The 19132-nt window shown below is 46.4% G+C and overlaps 1 protein-coding gene across 1 annotated transcript; it reads left to right on the forward strand.

Moving 5' to 3' along the window:
* Positions 1-451: 451 nt before the first annotated feature.
* On the forward strand, positions 452-11478 carry REELD1 (reeler domain containing 1; the record flags this gene model as incomplete). The annotated part of the gene is made up of 6 exons (XM_081216906.1): positions 452-659; positions 2792-2948; positions 4231-4394; positions 7749-8082; positions 9534-9597; positions 10764-11478. 6 exons carry the CDS (start codon positions 452-454, stop codon positions 11361-11363), a joined length of 1527 nt encoding a protein of 508 aa, XP_081073032.1. The 3' UTR covers positions 11364-11478.
* Between the last annotated feature and the right edge of the window lie 7654 nt (positions 11479-19132).

A 19132-nucleotide genomic window follows, 5' to 3' on the forward strand; every position in this document is an offset into this window, starting at 1 on the left:
TTATCTATTTTATGTATAGTAATGCGGCACATCTTTTTTTTTTTTTTTTTTTTTTTTTTAATTTTTTTTTTTTTTTTGCGGTATGCGGGCCTCTCACTGTTGTGGCCTCTCCCGTTGCGGAGCACAGGCTCCGGACGCGCAGGCTCAACAGCCATGGCTCACGGGCCCAGCCGCTCCGCGGCATGTGGGATCCTCCCAGACCGGGGCACGAACCCGTGTCCCCTGCATCGGCAGGCGGACTCTCAACCACTGCGCCACCAGGGAAGCCCCTGGCACATCTTTTTGATCTTGACCTTGAGTGCTTACAATCTGGGGAGGTGATACCAAAGGTATTTCAGGTTTAAAGGCAGTGTGGGATTCAGGTCAGGCACATTCAGAAGGACATCATATCGTTTTCCCAAATAGCATCTGAATTTAAGCTGCTGTTTCTCGGGACACAGGAAAGGGGAGGATGAGGGTCCCCGCTGCCCTCTCAGGCTGGGCTTGTGCCGCTCTCTGCCTGGCATCCAGCTCCTCTGCCTTTTCCCATGGGGCTGTCTCGGTGGCCTGTGTGGACATGCAGCCCAAGCACATTCCAGCCCAGCCTCGGTACCCCAGGACCCCCCACATCACCATTCTCACTGGCAGTTCTTCCAACTCACCGGGTGACACGGCTTCGGGTATGTATGGGAGAGGCTTTGAGAGACCCCCAGGAGCCCCTGGGCCCTAGTGACAAATTCCAAGTTGTGTTTGTCCCAGGTAGGAGTTTCCTGGGCTAAAGTTTGGCTTAATCCTAAGAAGAAATTATGTAGCCAAAAATAAGTATGAAATATTTGTGGGTTTAAAAAAATTTTTTTTATTGAAGCATAGTTGATTTACAATGCTGTATTAATATCTGCTGTGTAGTAAAGTGACTCAGTTATTCACATATATACATTATTTTTTATACTCTTTTCCACTATGGTTTATCACAGGATATTGAATATAGTTCCCTGTGCTCTACAGTAGGACCTTGTTGTTTATCCATTCTATATGTAATACAGAATGTGCATCTGCTAACCCCAAACTCCCAATCCATCCCTCCCCACACCCGCCTCCTCCGTGGCCACCACAAGTCTGTTCTCTATGTCTGTGAGTCTGTTTCTCTTTCGTAGATAGGTTCATTTGTGCCCTATTTTAGATTCTACATGAAAGTGATATCATATGGTATTTGTCTTTCTCTTTCTGACTTATTTCACTTAGTATGATAATCCCTAGTTGCAGCTATGAAGCATGAAATATTTGTATCATGAAACTCATATAACTAATCTCGATATTGATATTAATCTTTATAAGAGAAGAGGGCACAAATGGCCTTATAATAAAAAAATTATTTTGTCTTTATTATAAGGTATAAATATAGTTACCCTGAACAAACATCACATATCAAGGATGTGTAAGAAATAGACTTGTTTCCTCCTTATTTAAAACTAAAATTATTTGAGGAGTGAAAAGAGCATTTCCTGCTATTTTAGTTCAGGTGCCTACAAATTCAGAGCGAGAACTTGAGTGCAGGTGGTTTATTTGGGGAGTGATTCAGGAAGCATAGATGAGAGAGAGGGAAAGGGTGACAGGGAATAACGAAACACTAATAAGAGGTGTCAAATAGAGTGGGTTACAGCTGTGGGCAATGCACAGGGGCCCAATTCCAGTGGGGACCCTCTGAGAAACCACGGGAAACACACCTGTGAATCTTCCCTTGGGAGGATGGAGGAGGGTTATTTATTGGTTGAGGGTAGCCCCCCAGGGGTATTTCCACCATCCATCCCACCTCCCAACACACATACACACACTTCAGAGTCACACCTGCCCACCTTGGACCAAACTCCCAAGATGCCAGCTGGAAAAAGCAAGAAAGACAGCTACTCATGCCGAGTGAAAGAAGTCAGAAAGAGAAAAACAAGTATCATATATTAACGCATGTATGTGGAATCTAGAAAAATGGTGCAGATGAACCAATTTGCAGGGCAGGAATAGAGAGATGAATGTAGAGGATGGGCGGGTGGACTCCGTGGGGGAAGTGGAGGGTGGAGGGTGGGATGAATTGGGAGATTGGGATTGAAATAGATACACCACCATGTGTAAAACAGAGAGCTAGTGGGAACCGGTGGTATATAGTGCAGGGAGTGCAGCTCAGTGCTCTATGATGACCTAGAGGGGTGAAATGGCAGGGTCACTGGGGCTGCCCCAACTAGAGTGTCTCTACAGGGGGGACTAAAAAAAATTGTCCCAACTCCCCTCTGTGCTGTTATCCATGGTCCAGGAATGTGTGATGTCCCTCCTCCCTGCGCACAGATGAACCTTGGCCAATCTCTCCAGGAAGTTCTCACTAGGGAACAAAAGAGCTGCTGGGGGCTTCCCTGGTGGCGCAGTGCTTGAGAGTCCGCCTGCCGATGCAGGGGACATGGGTTCGTGCCCCGGTCTGGGAAGATCCCACATGCCGCGGAGCGGCTGGGCCCGTGAGCCATGGCCGCTGAGCCTGCGCTTCCGGAGCCTGTGCTCCCCAACGGGAGAGGCCACAACAGTGAGAGGCCCACGTACCGCAAAAAAAAAAAAAAAAAAAAGAGCTGCTGGTGGGAGAGTCGGGAGAGAGACTGAGTCACTTTGCTGTACAGCAGAAATTAACACCGCATTGTAAATCAACTATAATTCAATAAAATGTTTTTAAAAATTAAAAAAAAAAAAGAGAGAGACAGAGGCAGGCTCACCGTGGACACTTCCTGGGCCTGAGCAGAGCCACTGAGGGCTCGTGCTTCGGCTTATTGTCCACCAGACGGGTGTGATCATGACATCACCCACCTCGTAGTGTTGCATAAGGACGAAGGAGCCAGTATCTGCCAACTGCGTGGACCAGTTCCCAGCAACCGTAAGCATCACACAAGCATCATCGTTCCTCAGAAAGACCGTGGCTTTGTCCTTTTCCCTCACATGTACCAAGAAAGCGAACTTCTTTTATTATTATTTTTTTTTTTTTGGTTTTTAAGAAAGGGTATGTATTCCTCAGCTTCTTTCCCTTACACCCTCATATACAGAAGAGGGAGGTTGTGCCCAAGTGTGGAGACATCCAGACCCCATGGTTGTCCCCTCTGCACTGGGGAACGTGAGAGATGAGGTGTGTGTCCCCCGTCCCTCAGGGTCCTCTTCCCTTCCATCCATTCCTGGTGGCCTAACGCAGCAGGAAGGACACACAAGGAAGACAACACTGTGCCCTGATGACTCTGCTCATCTGGAAAGGCCAGGACACTCGACTGTTGGTGTAACTGGCTCCTGCCAGGACTTTGGTTCCAATGCAATGGAGGTGTGGTGCCTGAAGGCCTTCAATCTGTACAGTGACTTTTATTTCTCAAAGCCCCTCCGTTTGTATTTTTAGATTTACTGTCATAGCTGCTCTGTGCTACAGAAGAAGTAGTTCAGAAACTGTTATCTCCCTTTGGCAGAAAAAGGAGCTGAGTCACTGGTCAGAAGCATCTCTCAAGTCCTCCTACATTTTCTCACCTCCCAGGATCCTTTCCCACCATAACCTTGACATGACAACGAACCATGACTTTTACTTGCCCCTTAACTCTCTGGGTGATCTCAGCTAAATTCATCACATTTTTATAACTGCCTTCTGAATACTTACAGTGAGAAAAATGGTGCTTGCCGATAATCCCTAATTCGGTGAAATTTGGGTGAGGATGAATGAGATCATGTTGGTGCAAATGATTTTTACTGAAGAAAGGCATTATGTATTCAAAATATAATTTAGAATAGGAATGATTTACCTCTCATTTTCAATAGCATTTACAATTCCAATAGGATTACACAATTTTACAACAGATTTATAAAATTTTCAATGAAGGGTGTAATTCAATTCATGACATACCAGTAATGGCGAATGATCACAGTTGAAGATGAAACCTTTTGAGTCGACGGTTCTAGAAGACACCTTTTAGTCAAAAGGAGCTTCTTAATGATTGCATTTATTCAGGAGGGTAATTGATTTGTACCTATTGTCTCCTATTTTAATTATTTGCTGCTATTGAGCTTTTGTTTTTAAAAAGAATGAAGTCACCCGAGGGAGTAACACAATCATCTCTCTCTAAGTTCTATCCATGTAGACTTGGGTTCTTCTTTATCTTCTTGTTTGTTCTCTCCTTTCTATCAGGGTGGCCCGAGGTACGATTTAAGGGAAACGAAATCCTCGAATCACTCTGCTTTCTTTCTCCACAGTTTATCAGTGGTCCAGTCATATTTTGTTTACTGGGCGAGGATTGAATCATCTGTCATGTCTCAACAGACACACAGTAGAGCTAGTTCCGACAGCCACGTGGAGTCTGGCTCACTTATGCCAGGCCCTGGGCAGAGGCCAGAGGGCAGGGAAGGAACCGCCCCAGGTGCAGCTAGCCGCTGCATTCACCAGCCTGGTTGGCAGCCTTATTTTCACAGTTACTAATTTTCACTTAAGAGTGACTCCAGCCAGTGTCCGGTTCCTGGGACCCAACCAATAGACACCTGCCTTGGGAGTGTCAACAGTCCCTGGGGCTGTGATCCCACAGCCATGGGTGTGGGTCGGGAGGACTCTTGCAAGTTCAGGGTTCGTTGCAGCAAACACACTCTGCCCGGCTCAACCTCACAGGTGAAGGTAGGCCACGAAGCATTGGAACTGAGCTGCAAAACCAAAAAAATAGCCATACGCCTTCCCCCACTCCCACACTTAACAAATCACCACGATATTTCAGCTGTTTTCCCCAGACCCCTGAGGCTGCACAGGGAGCACCAGAAAGAAATAAACTTTTTTTCTTTTTTTATGTAAGTTCATCCAGTTTTGATTGTTACTTTCCAAGCTAGGTAGATGGCTCTTTGCAGCCTGGGTTGTAGAACAGAATCAGGAATGAGAGGCTGTTTCAATGGCAATGGTTGTTTTTCCTGGCTCACCAAGTGACTTTAGATTCCATTGGCCCATGAACTTCTGAGAAAACAAACAAACAAAAACAGACAATGAAAAAAACCCTAACCAGCTAGAGAATGTCTGATCCACCTGAAAATTCCTGGTGAAATGGAACTCATTTTCGTTATTTATATCTAGTTAAGTGCTCTGAACAGATGCTTTCATAAAGGCATCCAATCACCTGCACAGAAGATCCAACCTTTGATCCATTCAATTCCACTTTCCTTTCCAGGCTAACATGGTGAGGCCGGGATCCGATATGAATCCCTGACTTTGCTAGTCTAGCAGACCCAGGCTCAGAGCCAACCCTGGGCCACCCTCCATCTCTGCCTATGACCAAAACCTTTGTTTTCTCCACATTGCCCGGCACTGCTCTTCCAACCTTTTCACCAAGATACTCCTAAAAGCAGAGAAAAGGTCTCAGGGTCTGAGAGGGTGGCCTTAAGAAGACCCTGCAAATCCAACATGGGTTTGAAGTCTCCTGTTTCATGTTATAAATCATGTGAATGTTGCATTCTGATCCCAGGCATGTTTGTTTTAAGATGAATATGAATATCAGTGAGGCTTCAGGAAGATGGGTCCCGTTGATACTGTAAAGTCGCTCAGATGGTTGACCCTGCTGGCACCTTGTCCCCTGGGGGGTGGCGGACTCCAATCTGAGCAGTTACAGGGTAGACCCCTCATCATGCTATTCACATTCCTCCGCTTTGCTCCTGCCTGTTTTCTTACTCATTCCTCTACACAAACCCCAGTGCTTCCCAAGGGAAAAACGAATGTGTGTGTGTGTGTATACATGCGCACACATTGGGGGAAGTGTCATCTAACAAAGTTAAATGGATTTTTTAACTGTAAGAAGACTTCAGCTGGCAAATGTGAGTGACAAATTGTCCCATTGGGAAGATAGTATATTGTATCTCTCAAACTTATTTTCCAGCAGAGCCTTGGAACACTTTGGGATCCTACCCAACCTCACTAGGCATGACCTACTTTTTTTTTTTTTTTTTTTTTTTTTTTGCTGTACGCGGGCCTCTCACTGCTGTGGCCTCTCCCGTTGCGGAGCACAGGCTCCGGACACACAGGCTCCGCGGCCATGGCTCGCGGGCCCAGCCGCTCCGCGGCATGTGGGATCTTCCGGGACAGGGGCACGAACCCGTGTCCCCTGCATCGGCAGGCGGACTCTCAACCACTGCGCCACCAGGGAAGCCCCAATGACCTACTTTTATATCTCCATGTTTTGCCTTCTGACATTTCCTTAAACGGAACTGTTCCTCATGATGAACTATTTACCTTTCCAGGAGCGATTCAAATATCTCCTTTGTGAGCCTTTTCCCTTTACTTCTTGGTAGGCAAATGTAATTGCTTTCTTTCTTTTTTTTTTTTGCGGTACACGGGCCTCTCACTGTTGTGGCCTCTCCCGTTGCGGAGCACAGGCTCCGCACGTGCAGGCTCAGCGGCCATGGCTCACGGGCCCAGCTGCTCCACGGCATGTGGGATCCTCCCAGACCGGGGCACAAACCCGTGTCCCCTGCATTGGCAGGCAGACTCTCAACCACTGCGCCACCAGGGAAGCCCTGTAATTGCTTTCTTTAGCTCTGGTATTGAAGCTCTCATCACACTGCGATTTATAAGGTTAGGCATCTAGGAGTCCGTCCCCTAGATTTTGAATTCAGAAACAACAGTTGGCAATCAGCATCACTTCTGCCTCCCCAGCACCTGGAATGATGCCCAGCACGCAGTGGGTCTGCAGAAAGTGTCTGAAAGCATTTAGAGTTCAGGCAGGAGTTAAAACTGTCAGATTTTTTGCTAAATTCTGTGTGTCTGTGTAAGCCTTCTTTATTTTTCACTTCAATCTCGGTCTTTTTGAGTAATGAAGACATTAGAACAAAGTGTCACACACACACACACAAAAAAAAAAAAAAGAGAGAGAGAGAGAGAGTGAAAGAAAGAATTCAGTCCAACGCAGTTGGAGCCCTGGCCAGAGAAATTTCTGTTGGCACCTTTTTTTGAACAACATCATGGCCCTACTCATCATCGTGGTAAACACGTAGTGCAGGTCGCATCTGTACCAGGCACTGTGCTGCATGCGTTTACATCAATGATTTCACTTTACCCCTGCTACAGTCCTAGGCTGTAGGTACCATTACTGGTCTCGTTTTGCAAAAGAAGAAACTGACACTCTGGAGGACTTACCCCAAATCAGGAATTAGCAGAGTGAAGAGCTGAACCCAGACAATGATTCCAAAACCTGTGCTTGTTTGTTTGCTGCCCTCTGTGAAGCTGTTTCTAATGCTCTGGGCCATCATGTCAGCTCATCACAGATGGGAAAGGAGACAGTGGAGGGCAGTGATCCCACCTCTGCCCATAGCAGAGGCTCGAGTCCTTACCATCACTTGGGAAACTTTTTGCATTAATATACTATGGCAAGAATGATCTAGGGCTTTAAAAAATCTGTGATTTGTGGGATTCCATTTTATTTTCTAGCTAGAAGCAGGTTTTGGCAGAAGTGAGAAAACATAGAGTGGTCACAGCGGTTTCTATATTCTCTGATTGGTGACTGTCAAGAATGCACAAGCCCAGAAGGCTAGGAGCTTACTCTTTAAAAAGACATGAGAATTCAGGGGCTTTGCTGCTTGGTCAGGAGTTTCTATTACTGAGCAAATCATCTTTATGGTGATGCTTTTGAGTGGTTCACACTTAATGGTCTGTCCTCAGGCACGTTAAAGTCTCTGGCATTCAGTCCATTGTCCTGGCTGTGTGTGCTAATGGATAAAAAGAACGATTTCTCCTTCTCTCCCTGTAGTGTCTCTGGGCCTCCGCTTGGCCCCCAGGGTCCCCGTCACTCTTCCTCAGCAGCGCACAGATATCTCTGCTGTGGCCGTCCCTGGAGCTGCAGAAGGGGACAGCTTAGATCCTGTTCCTGCCAATGTTCAGGTGACAGAATTTCCTGGGGCTGCAGAGACTCCATTCCAAGCATCTTCACACATAGCTGCCATAGTCAGCGATGGCCACCAGCCCAGTGGGAACAGCAACCGAACCCTGGAACCATCCCTGGACGTTCGTGGGCTGGAGAGGTTCATGGCCATCAGAGGATTCTCTTCAGAGAGCTTTGCTTCCAGCCCTAGCACCCACCACAGGTAATGGGCCGGGGGGTGGGCCATTCGGGACAGGTGGTGGGATGAGGCCAAACACAAGGGTGCTGAGGAAATGGAACCTTCTTGGAGTCAGACAGAAAAAGATCTCAACCATATTTATTCTTAAGTACATGAGAAACACTGATAGTAGAAAAGCCACTGGTCAGAAGAGCTGGATATATAAATTACCTGGGGAAACTGTACTGTCTTGGACAGGGTGAGGTCTCTGAGATGCTGCTATAAATAAAATAAAATATAAATATAGGTTTTATATTTTAGAGACATACATTTATAATATGTAAATATATATAATATATAAATATAAATTATATAAATCAATAAAAGCATTCACTGAGTCTTTGCTGCCATCTTCACACACCACCCGCCCCCATTCCCTCTCCAACTCCAAACTCCAGTGTTTCCAACAAATGTAATTTTATCAGTATACACAGCAGTGACAGGAAACGTTGCTTTTATTTGTTTGTTTATTTATTTATTTATTTATTTATTTGCTGCGTTGGGTCTTCGTTGCTGCCCGCAGGCTTTCTCTAGTTGTGGTGAGTGGGGCTCTTTGTTACGATGCACAAGCTTCTCATTGCAGTGGCTTCTTTTGTTGTGGAGCATGGACTCTATAGGCACGCAAGCTTCAGTAGTTGTGGCTCGGGGGCTCTAGAGCGCAGGCTCAGTAGTTGTGACGCACGGGCTTCGTTGCTCCGCCGCATATGGGATCTTCCCAAACCAGGGATCAAACCCATGTTCCCTGCATTGGCAGGCGGATCCTTAACCACTGCGCCACCAGGAAAGCCCCAGGAAACGTTTCTTTTTGATTATCATACGAAGTGACATAAAGTCAGAGAAAGACAAATACCATATGATATCACTTATATGTGGAATCTAAAGAAAATAATGCAAATGAACTTATTTACAAAACAGAAACAAACTAACAGACTTAGAGAATGAACTTATGGTTACCAGTGGGGAAAGGCAGATTGAGAATTTGGGATCGACATGTACACGCTGCTCTATTTCAAATAGATAGAAAGGTTTTAGCACAGGGAACTCTGCTCAGTACTCTGTAATAACCTAAATGGGAAAAGAATTTGCAAAAGAATAGATACATGTATATGTAAACTGAATCACTTTGCTGTACACCTGGAATTAACACAGCATTGTTAATCAACTATGCTCCAAAATAAAATAAAAATAAATTAAATAAATTAATTTCTGAAGGAAAAATCAAACAAACAAAAAAACCTGGCGGCAAAGTAGGTAGGTAGGAATAAAGATAAAATAAAATTGGTCATGAATTAATAATTTTTGAAGCTGGGTGGTAAATATTTGGGGGTTCATTATATTATTCTACTTGTTTATTTTGAAAATTTTTATAATAAAAGACAAGACAAAAACCCCAATACTTAGGGGCTCCTTCTAAGCCTTTTTTCCCTTCCCTTTAGGACTCAGAATGATCCAAGCTTTGATTCATTGGAAACTTGCCTACCCTCGGATAGGGATGAACAGGTAACAGCCAAGTTGTGCATGGACAGTGAGTTTGGTATTTTTGATGCCAGAGCAGGAAGTTCCAGGCTGGGAAATCAGAGCTATTAGACTAGTAGCCAAAATCAGAGAGAAGGAGGCAAGGGTATGATATATACACAGCATCTTTTTCCAATCAATATCAGCCTTTTCATTATACACAGCGTCTCTGAAGTTATCGGCAATTGTAGAAATTGATGGTTTTGGTGAGTTGTTTTCCCACTTAGCTTCGGTTAATAAGCCCTCTCTCCTCCTTCCCCCACGCTGTCCTTCATAACGTTGCCCTCAAAATACCATGTATGGTCCCAGAGGTTAGATCAATGGGCAATATAAAATATACATGCCCAATGATATACTATTCCTTTGAACTCTTAAAAGGAACACAAAATAAAACATGGTATAATATCCTTACTCAAATTTATTGGAACCTACAGCAAGATTCAATGGTCCCTCTTGCATAAAAAGACACACTCAAAGCTTTCAGCCATTGGAGATGACTGTCACCATATTGGTCTAGAAGCCTCTTAAACGACCCTTAAGTTTATTCTTGTAAGTGGCCTCCATGATCTCTCAGTGGAGTTTCCATTAGCTTCCCCATCCCCATCAATAACAAGTGCATGCTTATCTGCATGGACATTTTCCTCTGAGCTCTTTTTTAAAAAATTAATTTATTTAAATATATTTATTTATTTTTGGCTGCGTTGGGTCTTCGGTGCTGCGCGTGGGCTTTCTCTAGTCGCGGTGAGCAGGGGCTACCCTTCCTTGCGGTGCACGGGCTTCTCATTGCGGTGGCTTCTCTTGTTGCGGAGCACGGGCTCTAGGTGCATGGGCTTCAGTAGCTGTGGCTCGTGGGCTCTAGAGCACAGGCTCAGTAGTTGTGGCGCACGGGCTTAGTCGCTCCGCGGCATGTGGGATGTGGGATGTTCCCGGACCAGGGCTCGAACCCGTGTCCCCTGCATTGGCAGGTGGATTCTTAACCACTGCGCCACCAGGGAAGTCCCCTCTGAGCCCTTTTAAGAGCAGGCATGAGGCTGGGTTTTCAGCTGCGATCTGGGATTCTCTAAGGAACTCAGGTTAGTTGCAAAGTTCCGTGGCTGCTTGGGGGGGTAGACCAGCCCCTTTGATTTCTCTTTTTTCCTTCGCTTTTCTAGGACAAGATGAAGGCCTCAAATAGGAGGGTGATGAGGCCTCCTCTGTACACTGTCCATCTTTCCTATCCTCGCCTCTGGTCCTCTGGGGCACTCACTGGACATGGGGCCAGGGCGGCCAATCCTGTCCTCCACACCTCTGCCACCTCCAGGCCACCCACTGCCAGTGGCCAGCCAGAGGCATCAAGACCCTCTGCCAGCTTCCTGCCTCAGTCAAAGCACAAGGGGCCCAAAGTGAGGGAGGGCAATGGAGAGAGTGGCGTGGGACACCCCAGGAAGACCAACCCAAGGCTTGAGCTTGGGCAAGACGCAGCCAGGGCCCCTTTGGGGATCCAGCTCGGGACTCTGCAGCTGGGAATCCTGCTTTGCCTTTCAGCTGCTTTGGGCATGGCCGTGGCTGTTGGCCTTCGCTACCTGCATACCCAGTCTTGCCACAAGCAGACAGAAGGATCCTTTAGTGCGCCTGCTGGGGACGCAGCTGCCAGGAGTGATGGAGGCGAGATCGTGCAGGTCAGGAGGATTGGGGAGAAGAGTTTTGTTCTGGTTGAAGCAGAATACAACGGGGTCACTCCCTCTGTGGGTAGCAAGGAAACAGTCCTCTGAGAAGGCTTCTCAGTGTCCCCCTTAGACCCTGCAGAGTGTCTCAGCCAGAACAGAGCTACTGAGACTAGCTGATGAGGACAGGCATGCACTGCGCCTCCCATCAGGGAACAGTTAGTGGAGGGAGCAGCAAAAGGACAGTTTTATCAACAGAGGGAATTATTTTCCGGCTTTGTTGTCTTAACATCTGTAATTTAGCAGCTTTTTTTCTTTCTTTCTTTCTTTTTTTTTTAGCAGCTTTTTTTTTCTTTTTGCAATTAGACGGTCTGTTTCAAGAGTTAAACTCAACACAATGAATATTGTACAACCTGCTCATTAACTAGACTCCCGTGGCCACTGAGCTTCCTCCATTGCCTTAAGGAACCCACAGAAATACAACTTCTGTGCCTCCTCAGCGTGTCAGCCTCATCGACTCTCTTTGAAAAAAAAGTAACGTGGAGGTTGAGTCTCTTGCAAGAAAAAGGACTGCAGCCCTCCCTTTGCCTCTTCAACCGTCCCCCCCAAAGAAGTTCTGTTTTCCAAACTGGAGTTCAAAGGTGGCTCTGATGTCGTTGCCTGGGTGAGTGCAAGGGTATTCAGCCTTCTTGGACACTCAGAAGCCTGGCAAATCTGCCACGGAAATGGATCCAAAGCAAGGAAGAGTTTAGAGAGTTTGATTACCCACATCTGTGGGAAAACATACATGCAGCAGGAGGCCATAAACACCAGAGAGGGGTAAGCAAGCCTCTTCATCAGGGGTAAGTGGATCTGAGATAACCCATCCATTTACACTTGATGAGAGACTTATGTATCCCAGAGACTAGCAGACATCTTGCCTTTTGTGAAAGGTCAGGCTGAAGAACATGATGATACCAGCACAGTTTGAAGAAGAGTCTTTACCCGTCTAAGAAAGCAAGATGGACGAAGACCATCTACCCGCCCTCGTGACTTTATGAAGATCACTTTGATTTAGCAAGAGTCCCATAGGTACTACACGAGGTCAAAACAACATGTGTGAATATAAGTCTTGAATATGCTCACCTAATATAACACAATGGAATTAGCTGCCTTTTCAAAGGTAAACCTATTACAGAGTCACGATCCATTTAAATGTGGAAACAAAAACCACTATAAATTTGGAAAGGGTATTTCTTGATGGAGCACCTAAATCGTGCAGGTACTGTGCTAAGAACTGTACATTTATTTTCACATTTAATTCTCACAATAACTTCATGAGGAAGAATTTCAGTAAACCGTTAAAGAGAAGGAGGCATTCGTGACATCTCAATTCAACAAAAACATTTTTAAAAAATTGGGTGTGTAGGAAAGAGCTGCTTCTGTTTTTCCAGCCCCTGTTAGCTCACTGGGCATCGATTCCGACACTCTCTCCTTCTGGATTCTAGGCTTGACAGATCTGTCCCCTGACTTCAGTCAAGCGCTTCATCGGGCACGTGGAGACCTAGGTAATTGTATGTTCACAAATGAAGGTGCTCTAGGCATGCTGTGGAAAGAGACACATGTACTGTACTCCAGTTGGGGCCACAGATATCCCTCCTACATACCCCACCCTCCCCAGGGATGCCCCCCACCAAGATGCAGAAGACAAGCCGTCTCACTAGTGGAGAGCTCACATCTGGCCAGGTCACATCAGAGCTGGGTGCACCACATATACACGACCTTCCAGATCTTTCCTGTCCAAGAGGATATTATCCCGTGTAAACAGACTGTTTTGATTATCTATTGCTGTGAAACAAACTACCCCTTAACCCAGTGCTTTAAAACAACACCTACCACTGATGGTCTCACGTGACGCTGGGGTTGCCTGGGCTCAGCTGGGCAGCTTTTCTGCTCTGCCTGTTGTCAAATGGGCTGGAACAGCCCAGATGACTCACTCACGGGGCTGGCAGTTCATGCTGGCTGCCGGCTGGGTACTCACTGGGGCCGTGGATGAGTGTGGGAAACAATTTGCTTCTCCTCTTCGTGGCTTCTTACTACATAGTGGCTGGGTTCCCAGAAGGAGTGTCCCAGGCAGACAAAAGGAGAAGCTGGGCATCTTGTAAGGCTTAGCCTGGGAAGTAACACGGTTTTACTCCCGCCATGTTCTGGTGGTCACAGCATGTCACAGCCCTCATCCTTCCAAGGGAAGGGCAACAGATTTCAGTTTTCAAAGGAAGAAGTGGCAAAGGAGTTGAAGCTATGTTTAATTCACTGCATCGCTGGTTAGACTGCTGACCTGCCACGGGGCTTGTGTGAGAAGAGACAGGCTGCTCATCTTCAGGAGATGCCATGGGTCACCCTCCCTGCAAAGCATCAAAGGGGCCAAGGGAACTCTCCAGGCTTTAGGGGGTTTTGTTTGTTTGTTTGTTTTTGCGGTACACGGGCCTCTCACTGTTGTGGCCTCTCCCGTTGCGGAGCACAGGCTCCGGATGCGCAGGCTCAGCGGCCATGGCTCACGGGCCCAGCCGCTCCGCGGCATGTGGGATCTTCCCGGATCGGGGCACGAACCCGTGTCCCCTGCATCGGCAAGCAGACTCTCAACCACTGCGCCACCAGGGAAGCCCTTGTTTGTTTTCTTGTTTGTGTTTTTGGCCACACCGCGAGGCTTGCGGGATCTTAGTTCCCCGACCAGGGATCGAACCCATGCCCACGGCAGTGAAAGTGCTGAATCCTAACCGCTGGATGGCCAGGGAATTGCCCAGGCTTTAGGGTTTAGGCACCTCCTCTTCCCCAGCTGGGAACTCCAGATCAGGCACGATAGTGTCAGGGTACAGAAGAGTCACCAGACTTATGAGCCTCAGCTTCCTCATCAGAGATAAATGGATCACAAAATGATTTACCTCTTTTGGCTGTTGTGAAGATTAAATGCATGTTGAACACTTAGCTGCCTCTAACCGACATGCCATTGTTATTAGCATCATCCTGCAGCTGCGACACTATCTTTAAATCTAGTCCATTCAGAGAAATCCTATGGCCACCAAAAATGTGATTCCCTGTCCGTGACAATTTCTCCCCCTGTGCCCCTACTGCCCCAGCCCAGCCAGTGGAGGCATCACAGCATTGGTTGTCATGGCAGCCATTGGCTACAGTTCCTGCTGGGGTCAGACATTTTTGCTGAGACATTCTGAGTAAACTCCGTTTTGGGAAGGGTGGCTGGAATCCCCAAGCCTGAATTCAGGACACATAAAACCCCTCCGTCACTGTGATCTTGAAGGTCCTCTAAGCCTGGCTTCAGAGAAGCCCCAGAGGAGAGTGAGCAGGCAGTGTTCATTTAACCTGAAGGCACTTACTAAAGCACAAAGCCCTTAAAAGTTATAAAAAGGCAAAGGACTCAAATGCAGCATCTTAAAATAACTTTTTTGTTTTGTGGGAACAGCTAGAGAATTGCTCAGCCAACCACTTCTTGGAGAAGGAAGTTTGGGGCTAAAGACACATTTCAGGGAAAATAACAGAAAAACAATTGCTAAAAACTCTATTTTAAACAAACGGTTTTACATCTATTGTGCTCATTTCATAAGCACAGATCAGGGCTAGGGGTGGGCTTTAACCTTTTTACATTCAGAGACTATTTTTGATATTTCTAATTAATTTCTCCCCTTGGATACAATAATTTTGGTAAATCACAACTTAACGCTTAACTGTAGCCTGGCTGAGCTATCTCGCTGTCAAGGCTGTCTGCATTAATTTGCTGTTACAATGTTTGTTTTCTTTTTAAAAAAATTCTAATTAACAACAACAACAAAAAATGGATCAACAAGCCAGTAAATATTTAAACAAGTGTCACGTTTTATTTGAAATGTTGTCTGGGAAGAGCTGGCAATTTATGAATAAATTACAGATAGCATACCTTCTCCCAGTCTTGGACTTCCGGTATCAAAAAGTGATCCAAGCCTTTCTGGAATGCAGGCTCTGTGATTTGATTTCATGTCACCCCGACGTATTCCCCTCTTCTAAAAATGGTGTGTGGCAAGGAATTTCTTCTATTCAGGTGAAATGAATTTGCATTAATTTGTTTTATTAAACTTGAGCATTTCTCCATTTTCTTAAGCTATTCAGAACTCAGCTCCATCTGGCCTTTAGGGGTTTGCAAAAACAGCCATAATCATCTCTGGCTTAGAATATCAGGAGGGCCTTTGCGACGAAAGGCTGGCTGATGTTTTGTGGGTTTGTTCTGTTCTTTAAATGCAAAAAGAAAAGCGAACGTTTTGAGACTCCGCTCCTTTGAGCAGATGGGTGGAGTGGCCGAGACAACTGAAGTCTGGCAAATGTCTTTTGGTTTTTGTATTTTGCTTTTAAAACATAAATCGTCCAGGCTACACTCTCTCCACATTCTCTAATGGCTTTCCATCTTGCTCAGAATGAAATGTCAATATCCGGACTGGGCTGACCAGGTACTGTGAGACCCGGTCCTCCGACCACCTTCTTGCATATTCCCCGAGTTTCCAAGAATGGTTCAGGGATGCTGCACAGCTCCATCCAGCTCCCTTGGTCTGGCTGCTCTTCTTGTCTGGAAACTGGTTCCCCCCAGACCTCCACAGTCTTCCGAACTTTGCTCCCATGTTGCCTCATCTGAGCAGCATCTCCTGTCCACTGCCCCCCACCACTCTCTATGCCCTTGGTTGCTTTACAATATTGACAGCACTTCTTACCTCCTGAGTCTATGCATTCATTTGTGTGTTTATTTTCAGACTCTCCTTGACTAGGATGCTTTGTAAAGGCAGAGACATGGTTTATTCATTGCTAATTGTTCCCAGTACATAGTAAGTTATCAATAAATAACAAGTGAGTGAAAAGTTCAGTGTTCATGTTACTGTCACCACTGCCTGGTCTAGATCGAACTTGAACATGCAGCACCTTGGGCCGCTGCAGGTGCCTGGGTGTCAAGCAGTACGAGTTTCTCTCCAAAGGTGAACTAAAGAGTGCTGTGTGCCGCTGTCCGCAGGAGGGGAATATTCTGTGTCTCAGATCCAAGGCTTGGAGAGCTCTTGGTAGGGAGGAGTTGAGAATGGACTTACCCTTTCAATCTTGGCTGGGCAGAAGGTAACCTGAAAGGAGTCTTCCCACTTCACCTGTGAGCATATGTTCTTCAGTTTATGTGGTCTGGCACAGGGTTTCTCATCCTCCATGCTATCAACATTTGGGGTTGGATCATTCTTTGCTGTGGAGGACTGTCCCGTGCATTGTAGGAGGTTTAGCAGCATCCCTGGCCTCTACCCTTTAGATGCCAGGGGTACCCCTAGGCGTGACAACCAAAAGCACTCCCAGACATTGCCACATGTCCCCTGGGGGGGCAGAATCACCCCCAGTTGGGAACCACTGGCCTAGCAACTAAGAGATGCCATGATAGGCCCTTAGATGAAGCAGCATCTCCTAAATCATTCCCATATTCAGTGACGGAGTGGGCAGTATTGCAATAGAGAACTGCAGGATTCAAACATTGGAAATGGCTTGAAAGATAATCTGACTCCGTAGTTTTGAATTTTTAATTTTGCCTATTAGGTGAGACAGTAAAGGCTGAATGCTCTCGTTGAAGGCTGAGTATATTTCCCCTTCCTCCTCACCCTATCCCAGCACCACCCCCACCCCCGCCTTCTCTCTCACCTTGAGGCACTGCCTCAGAAATGCAGGGCTCCAACCAGCATGGACTGAAACCATTAACAACACCTCCTCGTTAAAGATGAGGCAAGCAAGGCCCCCCCGAGCCATCACAGTCAAACAACAAGATAGGGTCTAGGTGGTCCTCGGATTCCTGCCTCTCACCTCAACTTCCAACCCACTTTTCTTCTGCCATACTCGGCAGATCATTTATTTTCTTGAAGCATGGTGTGTGCTGTAAATATTTCAGTAGATCCAGAGACAGCCTGGAATCAAGCAGAAAAAATGGCCTAGAATGATTAATCTACAGTTGCTGTTAGGACCAGAAGGATGAACGGACTTTGGGCAATGGCCACCGTGGTGGGCTGAGGGTGTTTACTGAGTCCAGGCTCATGCTGCTCGCCCCACGACAAGCCAGTAATGGAGAGATGAATTACTGGGGCAAGGAATAGCGACTTTATTCTGAAAGCCAGCAAACCGAGATGGTGGGCTCCATGCCCAAAGAACCATCCTGCCTGAGTCAGAATTCAGGCTTCTTTTTTTAAAATTTTTTATTTTATTTTATTTATTTATTTTGGCGGTACGCGGGCCTCTCACTGTTGTGGCTTCTCCCGTTGCGGAGCACAGGATCTGGACGCACAGGCTCAGCGGCCATGGCTCACGCACGGGTCCAGCCGCTCCGCGGCACGTGGGATCCTCCCCGACTGGGGCACGAACCCACGTCCCCTGCATCGGCAGGCAGACTCTCAACCACTGCGCCACCAGGGAAGCCCCCAGGCTTCTTTTATACTAAAAGTGGGAGGGAGTAAAGTCAAACACTCCCTGGTTCTCATCAGCCTCCGGAAGGGATGTGTTAATTTCCTCCTTCCTGCAGCCATTCACAGGTGGGCCTGCTCAGGATGTTTCCTGTGAGCTAAACAAAGGTATTTTAGCCTAATGCTCATGACCTGGGAAGCAGGGTTCCCAGAGATGGGCCATTATGTACAATTTAATCTTATAGGCAACATCCCTTTAGTGATTAACTTGTAATAGAATACAAAAGATTCTTCCCTATTACAAGGGAAGGAGACATGACAGAGGGAAAAGAGACCAATAGGCCCAGATAGGGAAGGTGCTGGCTGTCACCATCCGCTATCCAGATAAGAGACACCACTTTAAGATGTTTCTTTGGTTTACAGCCGCCATCTTGAACTCACTACCTCCCCTTCCTCTGGGCTCCTGCATTTTCCTTCCTTCAAATAGCCCCTTGGGAGAATCTTCCCCCCATCAGCTGGTCAGAGACGGTTTCTGCCAAGGGTTTTGTTAGTTACTTGGTCGAGGAAAGAAGCTGCCTGGAGATACATTCCATTGGATATTAAAGAATGTGTTTTCCTGATTTATAGTCAGGCTAGGCAGGGTTGTCTGAGAGGCAAGGAACCAATGGGGATATCCACTTTGACTAATGATTAATTATTATACCTAAAGTGATGTTTTCCTATCATCTGATAGGCTAGAAAAATAGACTACAGCTTGCCAGGTTAGCATCACGGGTCACAGATGTTGCCTCTGCATTTTCAGATTGTATTATCCATTACAGACGGCATCTTCTCATTTAGAAACATAATTTGTTGTTCTCGCAGACAAAAAAAACCCTGACATTTCACTTGCAAGCCGAAGATTAGAATCACAGCACAGGACCACAGATGGGAGTACATTAGGATGTGGTTGCGGTGTCCCTGAATCAAGGACATGAGGCTTGTGCCAGGAGAGCTGTAGAAGGCGGTGACTTCTGATCTTTATTATGCAAATGTGCAGCCCTGAGAGCCGGGCTGTTTAACCTCATCAGGGGAAATGTCACTGATCATTTCAAGCTCCAAATGTAGCACAAGCATTAGTACTATTATGTTATGATTATTATTATTTGTAGAGCATGATGTAAGCCCGAGCCCTCTGATTAAGCTGCGTCTCTGCTTGCCCAGACCCTCTGGGGTTGAAAATCAAGTCTTCCTGATGTTAAACAATTAAACAAACAAATATATTTTGTTCTCTCTCTTTAATACTTGTGAAGGGGGTGCTGTCCAGGTCTGGTGTCTGCCAGGCATGGGGAAGATGGTGAGAGTTTCACAACGTCTAATTTCCACCCCCAGATGCTTCCTCTCCTGTCTCCTGCAGGAATTATGCCCCAGTGACAGAGGTGTTTAGAGAAGCTGGGGCAGGAGAGG

Source organism: Mesoplodon bidens (genome assembly GCF_964165515.1).
Source record: "Mesoplodon bidens genome assembly, chromosome: 1".
Taxonomy (NCBI): domain Eukaryota; kingdom Metazoa; phylum Chordata; class Mammalia; order Artiodactyla; family Ziphiidae; genus Mesoplodon; species Mesoplodon bidens.